The sequence below is a fragment of the Aethalodelphis obliquidens genome, unplaced genomic scaffold (genome assembly GCF_003676395.1).
Source record: "Aethalodelphis obliquidens isolate GAN/ISIS:26980383/991018 unplaced genomic scaffold, ASM367639v1 scaffold1, whole genome shotgun sequence".
NCBI lineage: Eukaryota > Metazoa > Chordata > Mammalia > Artiodactyla > Delphinidae > Aethalodelphis > Aethalodelphis obliquidens.
Window position 1 is genome coordinate 6099536 of NW_020837945.1, and position 23530 is coordinate 6123065.

General features: G+C 36.0%; 1 protein-coding gene across 2 annotated transcripts in view; it reads left to right on the forward strand.

Annotated features, from left to right (window-relative positions):
• The window catches only part of BRWD1 (bromodomain and WD repeat domain containing 1), a 122247-nt gene that overhangs the window by 17587 nt on the left and 81130 nt on the right, over window positions 1-23530 (forward strand). For both annotated transcript variants that reach the window (XM_027095113.1, XM_027095183.1), the window contains exons 5-10: window positions 7890-8040; window positions 10108-10206; window positions 10550-10710; window positions 11864-12085; window positions 21846-21946; window positions 23110-23180. In XM_027095113.1, coding sequence (XP_026950914.1) covers window positions 7890-8040; window positions 10108-10206; window positions 10550-10710; window positions 11864-12085; window positions 21846-21946; window positions 23110-23180 — 805 coding nt within the window. The remainder of the gene's footprint in view (window positions 1-7889; window positions 8041-10107; window positions 10207-10549; window positions 10711-11863; window positions 12086-21845; window positions 21947-23109; window positions 23181-23530) is intronic.

A 23530-nucleotide genomic window follows, 5' to 3' on the forward strand; every position in this document is an offset into this window, starting at 1 on the left:
AGCCTTTATTATGTTGAGGTAAGTTGATTGAACTTTTATAATATATAGTCAGCATTGTAGGTCAAAAAGAAGGTGGTCATTAAATACATTGTGTTGTGCTTTAAGGTGCTAGGGAATTAGGAAGGAATTGGTTTTGAACTATACCTTAACCAATAGCTGTGTAGCCATGTACGCTTTCTGGCCTTGTATTTGGGAAATAATATTTCTGTTCTAAATTATTTAATTGCATTTACTTAAGTATTTTAGACATTTCAGGGCTCAGCACCTGAACCTTTGACTCTCCACCAAGTACATTTATTTGATTCTTTGTAAACTCTTGATTTATGTTTGTATTGCACTTTATGAATTTGTTTTAAAGACATAGCTAAAATGAATAGATTTTATTTCTTTTGGCCATTTGGAATAGGACAGACTTCTGGGTGAAATAACTGAGTCTGGCTAGGAGATGTTTTACATTGATGTTGAAATCTATGGTCTTTACTATGTACATGTGGCTGAAATTGTTATTTGACCAAGAACATTTATTATTTCATATCTTCTGTAGGCTATACATGTGTAAAATTCATGCATTTTAAAGTGCCTATTTCGGGAATTCCCTGGCGGTCCAGTGGTTAGGACTCTGTGCTTCCACTGCAGGGGGTATAGGTTCTATCCCTGGTCAGGAAACTAAGATCCAACAAGATGCGTGGCACCAAAAAAAAAAGTGTGCCTGTCTCTTCTGTTTTAATACATCTTGTTAAACAGTATTTTTAAAAAATGAAGTTTAACTTCTTTGGGAATATTTGTGTCTTCATTAAGTTCCATATGCAGCAGTCCCCAACCTTTTGGCACCAGGGACCAGTTTCATGCAAGACAGTTTTTCCACGGGGTAGGGGGAGATGGTTCAGGCAGTAATGCGAGTGATGTGGAGCGGCAGATGAAGCTTTGGTCACTCGTCCGCTGCTCACCTCCTGCTCTGTGGCCCTCTGACGGTCCTCGGCCTGGGGTTTGGGGACCCCTGCCATATAGGATCCATACTTTAATTAGTCTTTGCACATTTTGATCATTCTGCTAAGAAAATTCTGTCATTTTGATTTGGTACAACAAAAATCTCAAGATGAATGTTTTCTTTTCAGAAGTCAGGTGATTTATGTCTAAAGTCCCTGAGAATTTTGCATTCTGTGTTTTATTCTTTTCAGGTGATCTGATGGTAGTTCAAGAAACAGCAGGAGAACTCCCTGTCAAGTGTATCAGAAACCTTATGGGAATTACCTGGTGGTCCAGTGGTTAGGACTCGGTGATTTCACTGCTGGGGCCCGGGTTTGATCCCTGGTCAGGGAACTAAGATTTCACAAGCTGCGTGTTGACCAAACAAACAAAAAAGAATATCAGAAGTTTTAGGGTTTTTTTCTCCTGAATAGTTTGTAAGTTGGAAAAGCTTATATGGTCTAGAAACAGGGGTCATTGTTTTGCTAAGGGAGGAAGAAAATATTAATAGATTGCACAGAAATGCTAACTAAGGATGTGTCCGGGCAATGAAACTGAGAAGAAATCTCCTGAGGCAGGGGACCGTTCCCGTAAAAATTCTCCTCCCTAATAAAATAGTCACAGGAAGAAAGAATCCTTCCCTTCCAGCATTTCCAGGGTATGATGGCAAGAGCTGCAAAAACCATCCAGCAACGTAAAAACTAAGAGTCTGAGGGGAAAAAAGCCAAAATGTCAAGGCTGCCGAAGCAGAAAGACACGCTCTTTAATGACACCATTAGATCACTGCATCGATTCCATCTACAGACTTGTAAGACACCATTACATATCTTTATTATTACTTAAGCCACTGCTTTGCAGCAAATGGAGTATTCAACAGCCTATTTTCATGTGCTGCGCAATCTTACAAATCATAAAAGCATGTCCACCAATCTGAATACCTGTAACAAAGTCACCCACCAACCATCTCAGTAAAGTGAGGCTTGTCTGGAAAATGCTATTAATGCTGACTTCAGTGTTGGCTAAGCAGGCAGTCACTGCTCTGGGAAGCTAAAACTGGTTAAGTTTTTTGAATTAAAATACATTGAAATGCTTTTAAATGAAGGATCTTCATGCCAGCACTAGAACATTTCTCTGCCTAGGTCCTTTTGTAAATACTGTTAAGCTCCTTTTTCCTCTTATTTATATAGGAATATTCTGCCATTGACTACTAAACTTGCACTTTTTATTTATTTATTTATTAAAATTTTTTTTATTTTTATTTTTTTTTTGGTGGTACGCGGGCCTCTCACTGTTGTGGCCTCTCCCGTTGTGGAGCACAGGCTCCGGACGCGCAGGCCCAGTGGCCATGGCTCACAGGCCCAGCCGCTCCACAGCATGTGGGATCTTCCTGGACCGGGGCACGAACCCGTGTCCCCTGCATCGGCAGGCGGACTCTCAACCACTGCGCCACCAGGGAAGTCCCTATTTATTAAAATTTTTTAAAAAATTATTTTGGCTGCGCCATGACTGAGTTGCGACACGCAGGATCTTTAGTTGGGGCATGTGGACTCTTAGTCGTGGCATGCGTGTGGGATCTAATTCCCCAACCAGGGATCGAACCTGGGCCCCCTGCCTTGGGAGCATGGAGTCTTACCCACTGGACCACCAGGGAAGTCCCTAAACTTGTACTTTTTAAATAAAGAAGAATGTCTGTTTCATCAGAAGCTGGGGGGAATTTCTTAAGCAAGGAAGACACCAAATTTTTTTTTTTTTTTATAAAAGGCAGTGCTTTCTGTCACTTATGTTTCATTGTTATACTGTACTTTTCATTGTTATAGGAATTATGATATGGTAGTTTACATGTTTTCTGTTGTAGGATTTCTAGGTGTAGCTTAAAATAATTTGAGGAAAGCTAAACATTAGACAGGTACATATTAAAGATATTAAATATTAATTCTAGATCCTGATTAGATTACAGCATCCCAAACTTTACAGAAAAAGCTACTTTTCCCCGTAACGTTCCAATTATTTATTTATTTGTTTATTTCATTTTTGAATTTTATTTATTTTTTTATACAGCAGGTTCTTATTAGCCATCCATTTTATACACATCAGTGTATACATGTCAATCCCAATTGCCCAATTCATCCCACCACTCCCACCCCCTGCCGCTTTCACCCCTTGGTGTCCATATGTTTGTTCCCTACTTCTGTGTCTTACTTTCTGCCCTGCAAACCAGTTCATCTCTACCATTTTTCTAGGTTCCACATATATGTGTTAATGTACGATATTTGTTTTTCTCTTTCTGACTTACTTCACTCTGTATGACAGTCTCTAGATTCATCCACGTCTCTACAAATGACCCAATTTCATTCCTTTTTATGGCTGAGTAATATTCTGTTGTATATATGTACCACATCTTCTTTATCCATTTGTCTGTTGATGGCCATTTAGGTTGCTTCCATGACCTGGCTATTGTAAATAGTGCTGCAGTGAACATTGGGGTACATGTGTCTTTTTGAATTATGGTTTTCTCAGGGTATATGCCCAGTAGTGGGATTGCTGGGTCATATGGTAATTCTATTTTTAGTTTTTAAGGAACCTCCGTACTGTTCTCCATAGTGGCTGTGTTAATTTACATTCCCACCAACAGTGCAAGAGGATTCCCTTTTCTCCACACCCTCTCCAGCATTTGTTGTTTGTAGATTTTCTGATGATGCCCATTCTTACTGGTGTGAGGTGATACCTCATTGTAGTTTTGATTTGCATTTCTCTAATAATTAGTGGTGTTGAGCAGCTTTTCATGTGCTTCTTGGCCATCTGTATGTCCTCTTTGGAGAAATGTCTATTTAGGTCTTCTGCCCATTTTTGAATTGGGTTGTTTGTTTTTTTGATATTGAGCTGCATGAGCTGTTCGTATATTTTGGAGATTACTCCTTTGTCTGTTGATTCATTTGCAAATATTTTCTCCCATTCTGAGAGTTGTCTTTTCGTCTTGTTTGTAGTTTTCTTTGCTTTGCAAAAGCTTTTAAGTTTCATTAGGTCCCATTTGTTTATTTTTGTTTTTATTTCCATTACTCTAGGAGGTGGATCAAAAAAGATCTTGCTGTGATTTATGTCAAAGAGTGTTCTTCCTATGTTTTCCTCTAAGAGTTTTATAGTGTCTGGTTTTACATTTAGGTATCTCATTCATTTTGAGTTTATTTTTGTGTATGGTGTTAGGGAGTGTTCTAATTTCATTCTTTTACATGTAGCTGTCCAGTTTTCCCAGCACCACTTATTGAAGAGACTGTCTTTTCTCCATTATATATCCTTTCCTCCTTTGTCATAGATTAGTTGACCATAGGTGCGTGGGTTTATCTCTGGGCTTTCTATCCTGTTCCATTGACCTATATTTCTGTTTTTGTGCCAGTACCATACTGTCTTGATTACTGTAGCTTTGTAGTATGGTCTGAAGTCAGGGAGTCTGATTCCTCCAGCCCCATTTTTTTCCCTTAAGACTGCTTTGGCTCTTTGGGGTCTTTTGTGTCTCCATACAAATTTTAAGATTTTTTGTTCTAGTTCTGTAAAGAATGCCATTAGTAATTTGATGGGTATTGCATTGAATCTGTAGATTGCTTTGAGTAGTATAGTCATTTGCACAATATTGATTCTTCCAATCCAAGGACATGGTATATCTCTCCATCTGTTTGTATCATCTTCAGTTTCCTTCAACAGTGTCTTATGGTTTGCTGCATACAGGTCTTTTGTCTCCCTAGGTAGGTTTATTCCTAGGTATTTTATTCTTTTTGTTGCAATGGTAAATGGGAGTGTTTCCTTAATTTCTCTTTCAGATTTTTCATCATTAGTGTATAGGAATGCAAGAGATTTCTGTGCATTAATTCTGTATCCTGCAACTTTACCAAATTCATTGATTAGCTCTAGTAGTTTTCTGGTGGCACCTTTAGGATTCTCTACGTATAGTATCATGTCATCTGCAAACAGTGACAGTTTTACTTCTTTTCCAATATGTATTCCTTTTATTTCTGTTTCTTCTCTGATTGTCTTGGCTAGGACTTCCAAAACTATGTTGAATAATAGTGGTGAGAGTCGGCATCCTTGTCGTGTTCCTGATCTTAGAGGAAATGCTTTCAGTTTTTCACTATTGAGAATGATGTTTGCTGTGGGTTTGTCATATATGGCCTTTATTATGTTGAGGTAGGTTCCCTCTATGCCCACTTTCTGGAGAGTTTTATCATATATGGGTGTTGAATTTTGTCCAAAGCATTTTCTGCATCTATTGAGATGATCATATGGGTTTTCTCCTTAAATTTGTTAATATGACTTTTTTTTCTTCAGTTTGTTAATTAGTCAGGTTATCTAGACCCTACTACCACTTTCTGTAACTGCTACCCAGGGCTTGAAGGGGCTTATGCTCACAGCAGTATTTGGTGATAATGATAGTAATACAGTGATTCTAGGATTGTTGCTGATAAACTTTCTGAGACTGAATATGCCTGTGAAAAACAAGATGGTAGAGAGATGGGCTGTTTGACCATTGAAGGGACTTTGTTTCTGGCTTTACTTCTGAGGACCTTGTGTAACTGTGGCTTACTCATTGAAGTTGCTGTTAGAAACTGTTACTAACGTTCATATCTAGGACTTGAAAATATTAAAGGAAAATTAGCTATTTATTATATTGATTTTTGTCTATGATATTCTTAAAAATTCAGGACCATTTTTTCTTTTTTTTTTTTTTTTTTGGTCTGTATTGGGACTAGAACCATATTAGTTTTCAGATACACCTTATTTTGTACAAAAATAGGATAACCTCCCCCCCCCCCGATCTTTGATTTGATTTTGTTAGAATCCTCAGAAAAGCAGAGAATCTGTAATTCTCTTTATGGGAGTTAATAGCTGCCGGATGGAGTCCGTGTTTCTATAGTATTTGGACTTTGTCTTTATCTACTTGCCTATGTTGAAGTCTTCTTTTTTTTTTTTTTGCGGTACGCGGGCCTCTCACTGCTGTCGCCTCTCCCGTTGCAGAGCACGGGCTCCCAGCGGCCATGGCTCACGGGCCCAGCTGCTCCGCGGCACATGGGATCCTCCCGGACTGGGGCACGAACCCATGTCCCCAGCATCGGCAGGCGGACTCTCAACCACTGTGCCACCAGGGAAGCCCTGTTTATTTTTTTGAGGTATAATTGACATAATAAACTGAACATAAAGTGTTCAAGTTGATAAATTTAGATGTGTTACGTGTACCGTGACCCAACACCTCAGTGAAGATAGTGAACATACCTATTACACCCAAAAGTTTCCTCTTCTTTTTTTTTTGCGGTACGCGGGCCTCTCACGGCCGCGGCCTCCGGACACGCAGGCTCAGCGGCCATGGCTCACAGGCCCAGCTGCTCCGTGGCATGTGGGATCCTCCTGGACCGGGGCACAAACCCGTGTCCCCTGCATCGGCAGGCGGACTCTCAACCACTGCGCCACCAGGGAAGCCCAGTTTCCTCTTCTTTATAATTCTTCCTGCTTATCTACCAGCCCCCAGTTACCTGTGACCTGCTTTCTGTAACTATATATTAATTTGCATTTTCTGGAGTTTTATATAAATGAAATCATATAGCATGCGCTCTTTTTTCTGGCTTCTTTCAGCATAATTATTCTGATATTCATCCACATCGTTGTGTGTTATTAAATTTTTTTATTGCTGAATAGTATTCCATTGTACAGACATACGGTAATGTGTGTAGGCATTCACCTGTTAATAGACATTTGGATTGTGTTCACTTTGGGGCTCTTAAAAAGTAAGCTGTTCAAGAACATTCACATACAAACCTTTATGTGGATGTGTGCTTTCACTTTTCTTGGGTAAACACCTAGGAGTATTATAGCTAGATAATATGGTAATGTATGTGTTACTATTAAAAACGCTACCCCATTGTTTTCCACAGTGATTGTTCTGTTTTACATTTTCACCAGCAGTTTCTCTGCATTCTTGCTGATCTTGGTCTGGTCAGTCTTTAATTTTAGTTATTCTCGTAGGTGTGTAGTGATAGCTTATTATGATTTTAATTTGTGTTTCATCAGTTACTGGTGATGTTGAGCATCTTTTCATGTGTCTGGTTGCCATCTATATGTCTTCTTTGGTGAAGTGTCTAGTCAAATCATTCTTAAAAATTAGGTTTTTTAAAATAGTGTTGATAGTTCTTTATATATTCTGGATACAAGTCCTTTATCAGATATATGCTTTGCCAATATTTTCTTTCAGTTTGTGGTTGTTTTTTCATTCCCTTAACAATACCTTTTGAAAAAACAGAAGTTGTTAGCTTTGCTGAAGTCCATTTTATCGATTTGTTCTTTTGTGGATTATGCTTTTGGTGTCATTTTAGAAATCTTTGCCTAATATCAGGTCATAAAGAGTTTCTCCAATGTTTTCTTTTACAAATTTTACGGTTTTAGATGATACATTTAGATCTATGATCTGTCTTGAGATAATTTTAATTTATTGTGTGGTGTATACATTAAAGTTAATATTATAATTATTTTTTGGCAAATGGGTATTCATTTGTTCTGGCACCATTTGTTGAAAAGATTATCTTTTTTTTGTACCTTTGTCAAAAATCAGTTGTTCTTATATAACAAGTCCTGAAATCAGGTATTGTTCGCCCTCAACTTTGTTCTTTTTCAAAGCTGCTTTGACTTTTCTAAGCCATTTGCATATACATTTTAGAATAAAATTGTCAATTTCTACAAAAAAAGCCTACTGGGATTTTGATTGGGATGGCTTTGAATCTGTAGATTAATTTACTGCTTATTTCATTCTTTAATTTCTCTCAGCAGTGTTTTGTAGTTTTCCTTGTACATGTTTTTCACATGTTTTATCAGACTTATCCCTAAGTATTTATATTTTTTGAAACTCTTGTAAAAAATGTTGTTTTTGAAACTTGCTCTCCAATCAGGTGTTGTCCAATAAGCATGTGGCTCCTGATCATCTGTTGCAAATCTGCCAGCGCATCGGTCCCATGTTGGATAAAGAAATTCCACCCAGTATTTCAAGAGTCACTTCTTTACTTGGTGCAGGAAGGCAGTCTTTGCTACGTACAGCAAAAGGTACCTTAATTTGAAGAAGTGTTCTGCTTTGTATTACTAGCTTAATAATTATTATAATTGTGAAGTAATGTAAGCATTGTGGAAGAAAGGTGATATGTAACTAAAAACCATGCTGTGGACTATAAAATTCTCTGCATTTAGCATAGATGTTGAATTTTATTACATCAGTGTTTAATGGGTCCTTCTGCATTTAAAAAAATGATAAAGGTATAGATGTTAAGCTTAAAAGCTTGAATTTATTCTGAGATGTGTTTGAGGTTTTATCAATGTGAGTTCTTATTTTTCCATTTTGTAGCTCACTTATAACTTCATTGAATGTAATTGTATGTGTCTAATAAACTCTTTAAATGCTAGAAGTATTTCACTTGATATTTAGATTCTGAAGCCCTTTTATAAGGGGAAGTGATTTTCTAAATTTGGTAGCAGTTTGAAAATGAGCACCAAAAATGTACAAATGCATGGTTCTTTTTCACCAGTTTAATTTTTTTGCGAAATTATGTGGTAGCAAAATGTTTGGAATTGCTGTTCTTTTTCTGTTAGCTTGGTATAAATTACTTAGACTCAGTATATGTATGTGATATGATCTATGTATACAACGTGGCTTAACTGCTAATGGGCAAGAATGTTGGCTCTTCTGATCCTGAGTATACGTCAAGTTCATCCCTCATGATTATTTTTAAGATCTGTTGCTGACGTGATGCTGCCTCTTAGATGCTCCACCAGTGTAAAGTTTGACTGAGAAAGAACAACCCTTCCTCTTGGTTCCATGCCAGACTGGTTTGTCAGCTTTAGTTGTTTCTCAGTGCTCTTATGGTCATGCCACACTGTGGCTTGAATCAGGAAACTGTTCATATTCTTCCTTTTTCTGTGTCCCTATTCACCTTGTAATTATTCTGTTTTAGGTTGTTATATAGTAGTTGCCTGGGTAGCCTGTTTTCCTGTTTTCTTTACTTGTGTCAAGCTCAATGTCGTTTTGTGATGAGCACTGCTTTAGAACTGGCAGACCTTAGAAGAAACTTCAGCAAGCTGTCCTAGGGTAGGGACCATATTTCTCTGTTTTGTACTAGTGACGCAAGAGGATGCCTTGTAACTGCTCTTTGATAATGATAGTGGTAATGAATTCATTCATGTAACACATGATATGCCTGTTAGTTTGGGGCACCCGAGGCTCAGTAGAGGGTTTATATAATGCCTTTCTTACCTTCCTCTTTCAGTTGTGAAGAAGCACATTTCTAGCACAGCATGATCTGTATTCTGCTGCTATCTCCTACAGAGGGGGTAGACAGTTTTTCTTAGTATATTTGCTAAGAGGGATAGGATTTGAGAATTGGTGTTCAGACTCAAAGATCCTACATATGCTCTTTTGTAAAGGATTATCTATGATCCTAAAACAAGAGGAAAGTCATTTAATTTTGTCAGTACTTTCTAAGGAGATTAAAATCATGGTAATATTGGCCATCATTATTTTTAAAACTCAGTAACATTTCAATAAGTTAATTAAGTCAGGATTTTCTTATAAACCAAAAAAATTGAAATTTTCCTTACAAAAATTTCTGGTTTTGGAGAGTTGGATCGGTTGTGATTAAGACCTTTATCATTAATAATTGTATGGTATAATTCTGCAATGAAAAATAAAAACCTGTTTGGCATTGAGTGGGACTTGGAGTCAAAAGATCTGGTTTTATGGTCCATCTTGACTAATCATTTACAGTGGATCTCTTTAAAGGTCCTGGAACCTTTGAGCCTCAGTTACCTCACTTGTAAATTGGCAATGATACCTACCTCACAGGGTTGTTGTGAGGATTCAATGAGATAATGTATGTGGAAAGCACTTTGTAAATTGTAAAGTGCTACACAAATGTTAGTTGTTGCTGTTGTATCTGAGATGTCTTAAATTTTTTTTTCCTTCAGAAATAGTCTAATAAACCTCTAGGGCTTTTCTGTTAAAGTATATTAGTTGGTAAACCTTTGAATAAACAGTTTATTACAATATACGTAAGTATTCTATAAAATCTTTCTTGGGGTTAACTTTCAAGATTTTATGTGTATCTAAAATTCATTTTAAAGACTGCAGGCACACAGTTTGGAAGGGCTCTGCCTTTGCTGCTCTTCATAGAGGAAGACCTCCTGAAATGCCGGTGAATTATGGTTCCCCACCAAATCTTGGTAAGTGAGGTTGACTTTTTAGAGGCCCAAAACCATTTTTAAATTTCTTGACCAACTTTGTAACTTCTATATTAAAACTTAAAAGGTAGTACTGGTAATGTTGTTTCAGATTTGTGGTTTTCCTAAAATTATTACTAAAAGTAATAAAAGTCAATGAAAACAATCTTATTTTAATAAGAAGTCTGTACTAGTGCTTATAGTAGAAGAGAATTGGGAAGAAACTTCGTCTTTAGGATTTCTCGAGCATTGATTTTTGTGACCCTCTAGAAATTGTTTTGGAGGTTTTCTTAGCTTTTTACATATTGGCTCCCCCTTAACCACTTTCATTGTTTTTATTTCCTAGTGGAGATACATCGAGGAAAACAACTCACAGGGTGTTCCACTTTTAGCACAGCATTTCCAGGAACTATGTATCAGCATATAAAAATGCACAGAAGGATTCTCGGACATCTATCTGCTGTTTACTGTGTAGCATTTGATAGGACAGGACATAGAATCTTTACAGTGAGTTAACATTTTAAACTCAATTTGGTATCATCTGGAGCACTTTAGTGTGCCTCAGAATTATCTAGAAAATCTTATAAAACATGTAGATTCTATCTTTCCTCTTTGTCAGGAATTTTGACTCAGTAGGTCTGGTGTGGGGCCCATGAATTTACATTTTTATTCAGTATCGCAAGTGATTCAGATGCAGATAATCAGGCCTTGTGTGTTTTTTGTGATACACTGATTTAGAGCAGTGGTTCTTGAGCATGATCATCAAGGATGCTTAAAAATATGCATTCCTAGTACTTCCCCTCCAGCCCATTCTAGACCTACTGAATTAGGTTATAGTATGTATTAACCAAAAACAATCCCCCCAAAACCCCTCTACATTAATCAAAAAGACCCCCTTCCCCAAATCCAAATCTCTACAGGTGATTCATATTCACATTGATTAATCATGATCTAGGGGAATTGATTAACACTGAAAGATTATTTTATAATTGTTGTAAAACTATATGTAAATATTTGGAATTTAATTTACCATTTTAATGTTTTAAGGGAAAATTAAGGTGGGTAAGAAGTTTAAATTTCATTTTTCAGTTGTTGAGACTCAGTAGATACTCAAATATTTGCTGAATGGATGGATGCTTGCTGGTACTATAAATTTGAGACTCTGTTGCTTAGTTATTTAAAATGAGTGTTCTAGTCCCATTATTTTTTGTTTTTGGAATTGCCACTTAATCAACTTGTGAAACATAGATCAGTCTTAACTAACATTTGTCAAATTATTTAGCTTGATGTGAGCTAAACGAACGTTTAACCATTGTTAATTGAAATGGGTGAGCCATGAACTTTTAGTTGGACTTATTCCATGGCAGAGAATTTGGGGAAAATAGTATTTATAATAAGTCTAAGCCATAGAAATGAAAACTTCAAGGTATCTTTATTATTTGATTTGAAGAAAAAACTATTATAAGTGTTCTTGGCTGTCAGAAAAAACTATTGTAAGTGTTGTTGGCTGTAAGATTCATAATTTGCAGAATGTTCTACAGTTGGAAAGAGAGGAGGAGTTATAGACACTTAATTTGAGTGACATGTAAATGGTATTTTTTTAAATGATAAAAAAGCCTTGCTGTATTAACATTTTATTTTTGGGTGTATTTTTTCTCAGGGTTCAGACGATTGTTTGGTGAAGATTTGGTCAACACACAATGGCCGCCTATTATCCACATTAAGAGGTCATTCTGCAGAAATTTCAGATATGGCAGTAAACTATGAGAATACAATGATTGCTGCAGGGAGCTGTGATAAAATAATTAGAGTGTGGTGCTTGAGAACTTGTGCTCCAGTTGCTGTGCTCCAAGGACACACGGGGTCAATTACATCTTTACAGGTAAACCAGCTTTAGTGTTCACATTTGTGTATTATCTCCTTTTCCTTTAAAACTCTTTTTCTTTGGAGATGAGAAATAGTAAGATGCTTAGTAGTTATATGCTCTATTTTAAATTTAGTAATGAAGAGAAATATAATTAATCATAGTTCCATGAATCTTAGAAGGGTGATGTAACAAATATGTAATGCAGTTAAGAGCTGTATATGAAGGCTTGATGGATGACTTATTGTTTCCCTAAGGTTTATAGTTGAACTGAATGAGTGTCATTACACACTCATGGTGTTAAAGGAGAAAAATCATCAATTTAAGACTTGTGGATTTTGATGAGTGGATTAAATTTGCTGAAATATATTAATTTTTTTCCTTCATGGGGGATGTTAATTTTGAACCACATACACAGTAGACAGAATAGTATGATGAACCCCTATGTGCCCATCACCTCAGGCCAATTCTTCTTCAGCCATTTCACCTTGTACCCAAAGCAAATCCTAGATTTCATATCATTTCTTCTGTAAAAAACTTCAGTATGTCTTCCTAAAAGACATACTGTGTTTTATTAGAAACATTATCATCACACTTGTTTGTTGATGTTCAAATTTCCAGTTGTTTCGTAAATAACATTATTTTGTTTAGTTTGTTTGAATTAGGAATCAGACAAAGCCTGTACCTTACAATTGCTATAGATTAAAAGAATTTTAAAACAATTGCACAGTGTTGTCCAATTTTTTTTTTATAACCACTTGCAGTTTCTTTGTTGAGGAAGTTGGGTTTATCTATAGAGTTCCCACAGTTTGGGTACCATTTGCTTCCTTGTGGAGTAGATAACATGTTTCTTTGTATTTCTTGTAAGTTGGTTGTTGGATCCAGAGCAGTAGTTTTATTTGATGTGCATGAGAATCACTTGGAGGCCTTGTTTAAAACACAGATTGCGGGGCTTTCCTGGTGGCACAGTGGTTAAGAATCCGCCTGCCAATGCAGGGGACATGGTTTGATCCCTGGTCCGGGAAGATCCCACATGCCGCGGAGCAACTAAGCCCGTGCACCACAACTACTGAGCCTGCGCTCTGGAGCCCGTGCTCTGCAACAAGAGAAGCCACGACAATGAAAAGCCACAACAATGAGAAGCCTGCGCACCGCAACGAAGAGTAGCCCCCTGCTCACGGCAACTAGAGAAAGCCCGCATGCAGCAATGAAGACCCAACGCAGCCAAAAATAAAAACAAATATAGATAAATAAATTTATATAAAAACAAAAAAGACAAAAAAACACAGATCGCTAGGCCCCAGTGCCAGAAATTTTGTTTGATTCAGAATGTTGGAGGCGGGGCCTGAGAATTTGCCTTCATAACAAGTTCTCGAGTGCTGCTTCTGCTTCTCCTTTATATATTACTATTATTTTAAAAATTTTATTTCATTGTATCTTTTATTTTATTATTTATTTATTCATTTATTTAATTTTAGCTGCGTTGGGTCTTTGTTGTTGTGTGCAGGCTTTCTCTAGTTGCGGCGAGCGGGGTCTGCTCTTTGTTGCGGTGCGTGGGCTTCTCATTGCGGTGGTTTCTCTTGTTGCAGAGCACGGGCTCTAGGTGCACGGGTTTCAGTAGTTGTGGCATGCAGGCTCTAGAGCGCAGGCTCAGTAGTTGTGGTGCACAGGCTTAGTTGCTCTGTGGCATGTGGGATCTTCCCAGGCCAGGGCTCGACCCCGTGTCCCCTGCATTGGCAGGCGGATTCTTAACCACTGCGCCACCAGGGAAGCCCTGCTCCCCCTTAGGGACTACACTTTCAGGATCATTGATCGAGAGGCTTGGTTACCTTGAGGTATGTTCTTCCAGGCATCGAACGTCTGGTGGACTCTGCAGTCGTCTTAGATCCATTAGTACTGAGAATGGTGCTACTCAGTCATTTTTTTTTTTTTGAAAATTACGTTTTGTTAGTAGATAATGATTTGTAAGGCCTTTTAAGACATGTTGGTGCTTCTGATTTGAGTTTGAGTAAGACAAGCAGAGTGGTTTCATTTTCATATGTGAATTTACCTAGGGTATATGTTAAGTGGTCTATAAGTAGATTTGGTGTGAAGTTCTGTGATAAAAGTGACTTTTCTCAACTCCTGTGGCCAATATTCTTGAAGAATAAAGACTGCAGACTTATTTTTGAAGGATGACAACTCTAATTGGGGTTGTGTTTTACTTTGAAAATGTAAGCAAAATTTTTGATTTGCCTGTTTATTTTTTGGCAAGGAGTATATTGTTCTCTAGAGGATTTCATAGGTTAAAAATTAATTCAAATCCTAGCTATGTTCTAGAGGTTAAAAAAATTTTTTTCATTTTGTTATTTGGTATGAACTTATAGGCAACATAACAGCAAATAAGAACATTTATAATACTTTTTGAGGGTGTCTGTCTTAAAACCATTAGGGAATTCTTCAGTGTGAAAGTGGAGCTCTGGACTTCACTGAAAGCCCCATTCTTTTGGTAATGGGGGCCCACATGTGTTTACTACCTACTGAATATATCAAAAAACTCTACTTGGGTGGTGATAGGTTTTTATACTTCAGAAGGCTTATCTGTGCTTGCTAGTGGTTACTCTGAAGTTCAAAGTCAAGCAAATGCATGATTTTAGTTATTAATCTTTTTCATGTTCTTTGCCTTGTTGTTACTGGCATGTATAAACCATTTTAAATTTTAGTAAAGGTTTTCTTTTTATTTATTAAAAAATGGTATGTAAGTAATATGGTTTGCAAAAAAATTAGACAGTAGTTAATAGCAAATAAAATTAAAGACTTCCATAATCTTACCATCTAGAAATAATCACTTTCAGTATTTTAGCACACACCTTTCTCATGGGTAGCAGTATACAGTGTCACTTAATATAATTTACATTCTCAAAAATGTTAATATTAGACTTAACTGGGTTAGAGGTAGAACCTTTTGTCTATCTAAGAGGATCAAGTGAACATTCTTCAGGAGTAAAAGACATAATGCCGAGCTGGCAACTATAGAAAAGCTGGATGAGGGTGACAAAAGTATCTGAAGTACTAATAGAATGAGAAATTATGGGACCAAGATACAGGAAATAAGGAAAGCCCAGGGAGAGGAACTTGAGTTTGAAGGCATATGCCAGTTTCACAGGAGGTGGCTGAGAAGCTTAGCTGAAATTTTGACAGACTTGTAGGGTTGGGGAGGATATATCTTGGAAGTATGTATGCATAATAAATTCATAATAAATATGCAAATTTCATCAGAGAACTAGAAGTTAGTAAAAAGGAAATTCTAGAATTGAAATATATAACTGAATTTAATAATTCAGTGGATGGTTTTAACAGTGTATTAGATGCAACTGAAGAAATCAAAGAGAGAATTAATGAGCTGGAAATGAGGTTAGAAGAAAATAAATAGATGGAAGCACAGAGGGAAGAGTTTGGAATGTACTGAAAGAGATTAAGAAATAGACAGGAAATGCTGAAAAGATTCCACATGTGTATACATACATATATACCATATGTGTAATTGGAATTCCTGAAGAAGAGGAGAGAATGAAGCAAAAGCTTTGTTTGTAGTGATAATAGCTGAGAATTTTGCAAAATACGCTAAAGAAATAAAGCCACAGATTGAAGAAACACTAAGGATCCTGGGCAGAATAAATATACAGACATACTAAACATTACAGTAAAAGCTTTAAAACCGAAGACAAAGTGAAATCTTAAGTAACCAGAGGGGAAAATAAAGAAGGAATAAAACTGATGGCTAGCTTCTCAGTAGAAGCAGTGGAAGTTGATAGACAAAGGAGTACTCTTCTTAAAGTGTTAATAGGAAATGACTGCCAGTCTTGAATTCTGAACCTACTGAAAATAACCATTGAACTACAATAAACACATTTTCAGACAAATGGAGAGTTTCTTAGTGATGGAACAGCACTAAAGGGAATTCGAAATAGTATCTATTAGGCAGAGAAGGAATGTGATCCCAGGCTTGGAATAAGAAAGAATGAAGAATTAAAAAAACAATGTGTGTGAGCAAATGGAAGTAAACATTGACTCCATGCAACACATGTAATGTCTTAGGGTTTTAAATTATGTATGGAATTAAACTAACAGTAGTAATAGCTTGTATATAGGGAGGAGGTAACTTTAGTATTTGTTAGATCTTTGCATTTCATAATCTCTAAAATAATTAAAAGACTAGCAAGAGAATATATAACTACTAAGCTTAATAGAGGGGGAAATATGGAATAATAAAAAAGCAAGAAAGGAAAGAAAAAGAAGTGTAGGAAAAGTACTGAGATGAAACTAGGATATCATTAAATGGCATTGTAATCATAGATTACTTGTAAATGCATTAAATGGTCCGGATAAGAGAGAAAGATTTCAGACATAATTGAAAAACAAACCTCACCTTCAATATAAGGGTATAGGGAGTCTGGATGTAAAAAAAAGTAAAGGATGGAAACAATTATCCAAAAATTAACCATAAGAAGGCTGGTATAACATACTAATATTATTAGATAAAAAGACATTAAGGCAAATACCAATTTTAGAGATAAAGAGGGACAATTTATAATGATTAAATGTTTCATTAGGCAGGAAGAAGAGTTCTGAATTTGTATGTGTTCAGTAACACAGCCTCAAAATACATTAAGCAAAAATAGAACATATGGGGAAAAATAGACCTCCATAATATTAATGGGCAATAAGCACATCTCTGGCTCTCTCAGTAGTTGGAAGAACAATCTGTGTCATTAAGAATATAGATTTGAACAGTGTAAATAATAAGCTTGATCTGTATGATACATTAGAACACTGCGTATTATATTCACATCATTTCTTTTCAGTCTTAAGTGGATTATTATATAAATATTGTCCACATTCCAACCCTTAAACTAAGTTCTCAATAAATTTGAAAATACTGAAAATAATCTTAAGTATATTCTCCAGCAGTGCTATTAAGCTGGAAATTAACTAGCAGCCAGAATTAATAGAATAATCCTCACTTTTATAAATTAAGCAATACACTTTTATGTAACCCATGCATCAAAGATGAAATCACAATAAAAATTTGAGAATATTTTGAACTGATTAATAATGAAAATATTATAACTTGTGGGATATAGAGTTTGGTAGCCAGCCACCAAGATGGTGCCCAGTGATTCTTCCCTCCTCATGCTGTTACCCATTGGTAGTCTCCTTGTTGAATAGGGTTGACCTGTGTAACCTATAGGATACTGGGAAAGTGATGTAGGGTGACTTCCATTGCTTGATTGTGAAAGGTTATAAGACAGTGGGAGGCACTGTCTTATTCTCTTGACGTGAATGGAAACATCTGTCTTATTCTCTTGACTCACTTGTCTTGAGGGATGCCTGCTGTGTCATGTCGACAGGGCACTCAGACAGCCCTATGGAAAGGTCTTCATGGTGAATAATTGGAGTCTCCTACCTTAGCCATGTGAGTTGGCCTTTCTGGAAGCATGTCCTCCATCCTCATTTAAGCCTGGGCTGACATCTTGACTTCAACCTCAGGAGACCCTGAGCCAGAACCACCCTGCTAAGCTGTTCTGAATTCTTGACCCTTAGAGACTGTGAAATAATGAATATTTACTGTTGTTTCCAGTAGCTAAGTTTTGGGATAGTTTGTTATACAACAGTAGATAATTAATACCCAGCTGAAGCAGTGCTGAAAGGGAAGTTTATAGCCCTCAGTGCATATATTAAAGAAAAGGCTGAAATTCAGTGATTAGATGTATTTCTCAGAAAGTTAGAAAAAGAACAGGAAACAATTAAGGATGGAAAAAATAATCATAACAGTAAAGAGTATCAACAAAGCCAGAAGTTCTTTGAATGAAATACTAAAAATGGTGTAAGACTGAGATTAATCTAGGATCAAAATAGAAATATCATAAATATCATATTTGAAAAAGGGAATCACTATAGACCCTTCAGACACTAAAAAGTATATTTTAAAAGTTTTATATGGAAAATTTGAAAAAGTGAATTATTCTAAGACTGGCACAGAAAGAAATAAAATCTGAATAGACCTGTAACTATAAAATGCATTGAATCTGTAGTTAAAATTCTTTCTCTACCTGTTAGTATTTCTGTCAGAAATGTTTAACCTGAATCACATGAGGAAGCAGTCAGACAAATGCAAATTAACAGTTTATGAAAGCAATCTATATCCTTCAAAAGCTTAGTTTCAAAAAGACAAAAGGTGGGAGAACTATTTTATAAGGGAAGTAAAAACTGTGACAAATATAAATATGTGATTTGGATCCTGTCTTTAAGAGAGGAAAAAAAAAAGAAAACCTATAATGGACATCTGAGAAATTGGGGGAAATTTCAATATTAATTGTATATTAAATGTCTTGAGTCTAATAAATGTATTATGTAGGAGAATATCATTGTTCTTAGGAGATACATGCTGAGGATTTTAGGGTTGAAGTGTCATGATGTCTGCAACTTAGATTCAGATGGTTCAAGTCCATCCAGTAGCCAGGGGCAGGTGTGGCAAAATATTAACGATTGGTGAATCTTGGTGACTGGTATGTGAGTGTTCATTGTACTATTCTTGCAGCTTTTATGCAGATTTGAAAGATTGCAAAGCGACATTTGGGGAAAATGAACAAACGCTATACTATCACTGCAACTGTTCAACATTAGCAAGTACTACTAAGCAAGAAAAAACAAAAATGTATAAATATTGGAAAGAAAGAGAAAAAAATTCTCATTTTCTTTTTTTTGGCCGTGCCGTGTGGCATGTGGGATCTTAATTCCCTGACCAGGGATCTAACCCCTGCCCCCTGCAGTGAAAGCATGGAGTCCTAACCCCTGGACTGCCAGGGAAGTCCCCCAAATTCTCATTTTTCAAACAGTTTGATTACCTACTTGAAAAAGCCAAGAGAATCAATGGAAAATGCCTTGACAGATTTCAGTTTAATCTTACAGTAGTTGTGGGACTAGACAGTGATAATGGCTGCAGAGTATTGTGAATGTACCAAATGCCACTTAATTATACATTTTAAAAAGGTTAAAGTGGTGAATTTAACGTTTTGTGAATTTTACCCCCTCCTCCACTCCCCCATGCTAATAGCTCTGTCTAGAATGCACATGTGAGCACACAGGAAAGATTTGCATTTTAACAGTTAGTAGGACGGCTTACTACCTTTAAATAATGCATTCTTTAATAGCAAAATAGAGGATCAACATATATTAAAGACTGCTTATTTTGTCACTGAATAAGTTGTAAAAGTAGAAGTTATTATGCTCTCAGGCACATGTTATATACTAGACAGTTACTCAGGATGTGTGATTTCAGGAAAACTGTTTTGACTTTGGAAGTAGACATGTGAGATTGCAGTACAGAATCACAAAGCCAAAAGGGACTTTGAGAAATTGCAGTTCTTACTGTTTCCTTTATTTAGAGATGCATGTTACAGTCATCGATGAGTAGCTTTGAGGTTGGTTAATAAAACATGGCTATATGTCAGCGATACTGCATTTGAGGAAATGTTGTTACTTAGAAACAGTAAAAGGAAGGCTTCAAAAGTTAAAAATGCCTGTTGGGTACTAAAAAAAAAAATCTCTTAAAATGCAAACTTAAGAGGATTTACCTGGTGAATTCTATAAAACCTATTAGAACTGCTGAGAGCTTAGTAAAACATTTAGATATAGGACCCATGTCCTAAAACCAAAACTTTCTTATAAACCATCAATAATCAGTTTGCAAATATAATGAAAAAAGTACATAATTCATAATAGCAACAAAAGCTTCACATAGGAGTAAACTTACCAGGAGACGGGGAAAGGTCTTAAAAATAATGGCAGAACCTTGGGTGGTGGGGAGGGAATAGTCTAAATAAGTGAAAATTTCTACCATGCTCCTGAATCAGGAGATTCAATGTTGTAAAGCTGTCACATCTCCACATCATGGTGTAAAGTCAGTGTATTTACATTTGAAATCCCAGTTGCTTTGTTTTAATAGAACTTGGCATGTTATCAAGTTCATTTAGAAAGAGAAAGATAAGCACAAATAGCCAACCACCCACCCAATCCCTCAAAAAAGACCCTCAACTTTTTGCGATACTAGATATTTAAAAATGCTTTAAAAGATGTTATAAACAGTATAGTGTCAACCCAGGGCTAGACAAAGACATCAGTGAGACACAATAGAGAGCAACAAACGTCTTGTGTATCTGTCATATTAAGTCACCTGTGTTCTAACTAACTTTAATTAAAATTCTTTACTCTGTGTTTGCAAGGTTACAAATTTTACCTTGTTTTAATTAACAAGAATTATCCAATTGTTAATATAATTTCAGTTATTACTTTTAATGGGATATTCTCTAAAACTCATTGTTAGTCCATATTCTGAAACATATCTACTTAGATGTAAATAATCACTTAAAAAACCCTTGATTTCATATATTCGAAGAGAAGGAGCTTAGAAGAAGCTTCACTGAAGAAGTCATAGGTTCAAATCTTATCTCTCTTACAAAATGTATATAACTTTGGGAAAAAGCATGAAACAGAGATAATAAACTATATCTCTCTGGCATGTTGTAATGATAAGTAAGTATGTAACTCATACGGAAAAACAAAACCAACCCATTTCTTCCCAACACTTCCTTTCCTCTTAATGGCAATACTGGTCTTCCTTTTGCATAAGTTCCTTTATCTTGAATGTCTCATGAGTCAGCAAGTTGTGTTGCTTCTTTCATGAAGGTAGGGGGTACTGCCATCCAGTTAAGGTTCTTGGATCAATTGGATTGATTCTTGGTTCTTTATCTTATCTGTTCCTTTTCAATCAATATTATATACTGCTGTCAGACAGATCTTTGGGTTGCCTTCAGTGTTTTACTTGAGAACTACAGTTAACCTCTTAACTTGGTGTTATTGGGTCCAGATTTTCTATCCATTTAACCCATTTCCATACCACTTCCAAAATGAACACTTAGTCTTATAGATCTTTCTGTTAACTATCACATATCACATTCCCTCTCACTTTTGTATTTTTGTTCATCTTATTCCTTTGCCTAGTGCGTTTTTCTTGTTTTCCTTATATTTTTCTGTCTTTTAAGCTGCCTTAAAAGCTGCCTTTGGTCCAGGATGTCTCTGGACCAAATTGATCTTGCTTTCTCTAGCTTGTTTGTGTAGCACAAATGTTAGACCTGTTCCAAAGTTACGATATAATTTTTGTGTTTTCTTATAATACTTTTATGGTTTTGTTATTTAAATATTTAAAATGTTGATCACTTGGAATTTATCCTGCTTTACAGTCTGAAGAATGGATCCATTTTTTCCCAGATTGTTGCACAGTTGTCCCTTTACCATTTATGCATTTACGATCCATTGTTTCCTCAACTGATTGAGATGGCTCCTTTATCTTAAGTCTTGTGTATTAGCGTCCAGTTTGGACTTCACATTTTTCCATTGGTCATTCTGTCATTGTGTACCTACTGTGCCCCATAGTTTTAATTAATTGGCTTTGTGGTCGGTTTCACATTGATAGGACTAGATCTTTACTTTCTCTTTGTAAAAGTTTTCTGACTGTTCTTGTTAGTTTTGAAAATAATCATTTATTGAGATCACATTACATTTACAAATTAGAGATAGACTTCATTTTTTACAGGTTATGAGTTTTCACTGCAATAATATTACCTATGTTTTGGATTTCTTGTGTTTTACTTAAAGTGTTAGTTGAAGTTAACTTTGAAAAACTGTTAACTTCAGTAGCAGCTCAGGAAACTGAATTGCAAATGTTATTCCTTTTTAGTTTAGCCCAATGGCCAAAGGCTCTCAAAGATACATGGTCTCTACTGGTGCTGATGGGACAGTTTGTTTTTGGCAGTGGGATTTAGAATCCCTGAAATTCAGGTAAGTGACTTTAATTGTGTAATAAGTTTTCTTTTTTAATGTTGTTACAGTTTAGTCTAGTGAAATGAAATCTGATTATAAAGAGAAATTGTGTATTGTGGTTCCCTTTTTACTTTTGAATTTAATTTTTGTTATATACAGCATATGTGCCATATTGACTACTGTTTACACTGTACGATTTAGATAGTTGGATATGTAAAAGGAGCATAGCCATGCTGTCTTAGTGGGCACATTTTTTTGAAAAAGAAAAAGTGATAGTATATATGTGAACATTTTGAAAAATGTTAGAAAAGTATAATTACATGGGCAGAAATTTAGGAAGGATCCTTTAAGTATCAGACCTGGATCATAGCCCTGCACTGCCCAGTGTGTTACCCGCTAGCCACATGTCTCTATTGAGCACTTCGGGTGTGGCTAGTGCAATTGAGGAATCGAATTATTAATTTAAATTTAACTGATACGATTCAGTTATTACAAAACTTTTAAACGTATTTCAAACAACTTGAATATGTGAATTTAGTTTTTCATCTATAAGTTTTATGAAATCTGAGTACAGATCAAGTATTTTTGATGAAAACTGTTCAAATTGAGATGTATTATTAGTGTCTAGTATGATCTGGAAGATTTAAAAGATTTAATATGAAAGAACCTAAAGTTCTCAATAAAATTTTATTAACATTGATGTGATATTTTGGATATATTGGTTTAAATGAAGTAAAACTAATTTTATCTTTTTACTTATAATGTGGCTACTAAAAAACCCTAGTTTTATCTTTATACTTAATGATGTGGCTACTAAAAATTTAAAGTTACACGTGTGGCTCGCATGCCCTTTCTGTTGGACCATGCTATCATGCTATCACCCGGTGGTTCTACATCCTACTCTGCGGCCTCGATAATGGATTCTCTCACACTGTCTGAGCTTTAGTCACCTAAGTCACAGAACGGGGGTTAGTAGACTTGCTCTTTCTGTATACTATGTTCTGTATAAGTTTGGGGATTGGACAGTTCTCTGAAATCCATCCAGCTATAACAGCATATGTGGAAATATTTGGTATACTGTGAGGTACTAGAAATAAGATTATAACATTTAAATATGCTAGATTAAAACCAATATTTTAAACCATGTTAATGTGCTAAACTAATGTATTTTTCTTTTCAAGTCCACGTCCCCTGAAGTTCACTGAAAAGCCTAGACCAGGCGTTCAAATGCTTTGTTCTTCTTTTAGTGTTGGTAAGATAACTTTAGTGTTTTTTTCTTAGTTTTATTTTAGCATTTTGAATGACCACATTATGAGAGAGAGCTGGCAGAAAGGAGGCTTAAAGTGTCCATATGAGCAGTTCTTGTGCCATGTGCCCTGTGTGTATGATAAACCAAGAATGTGGTTCTTTTAACTGAACTGCATGTTTTTGGTAGTTTAAATTTGTTTTCCACACATCTTGTGAAATTATTCTCCATTTTCTTGTACAGTGGACTTGTGTGAAACCTTTCTTTTTGGGAGAGGTCAAAGATCTTTCCCCATAGAAGTCTGAAAATTTGAACAAGTGAACTTTATATTCCAAAGCTAGGTTTAGGTGTGTAAA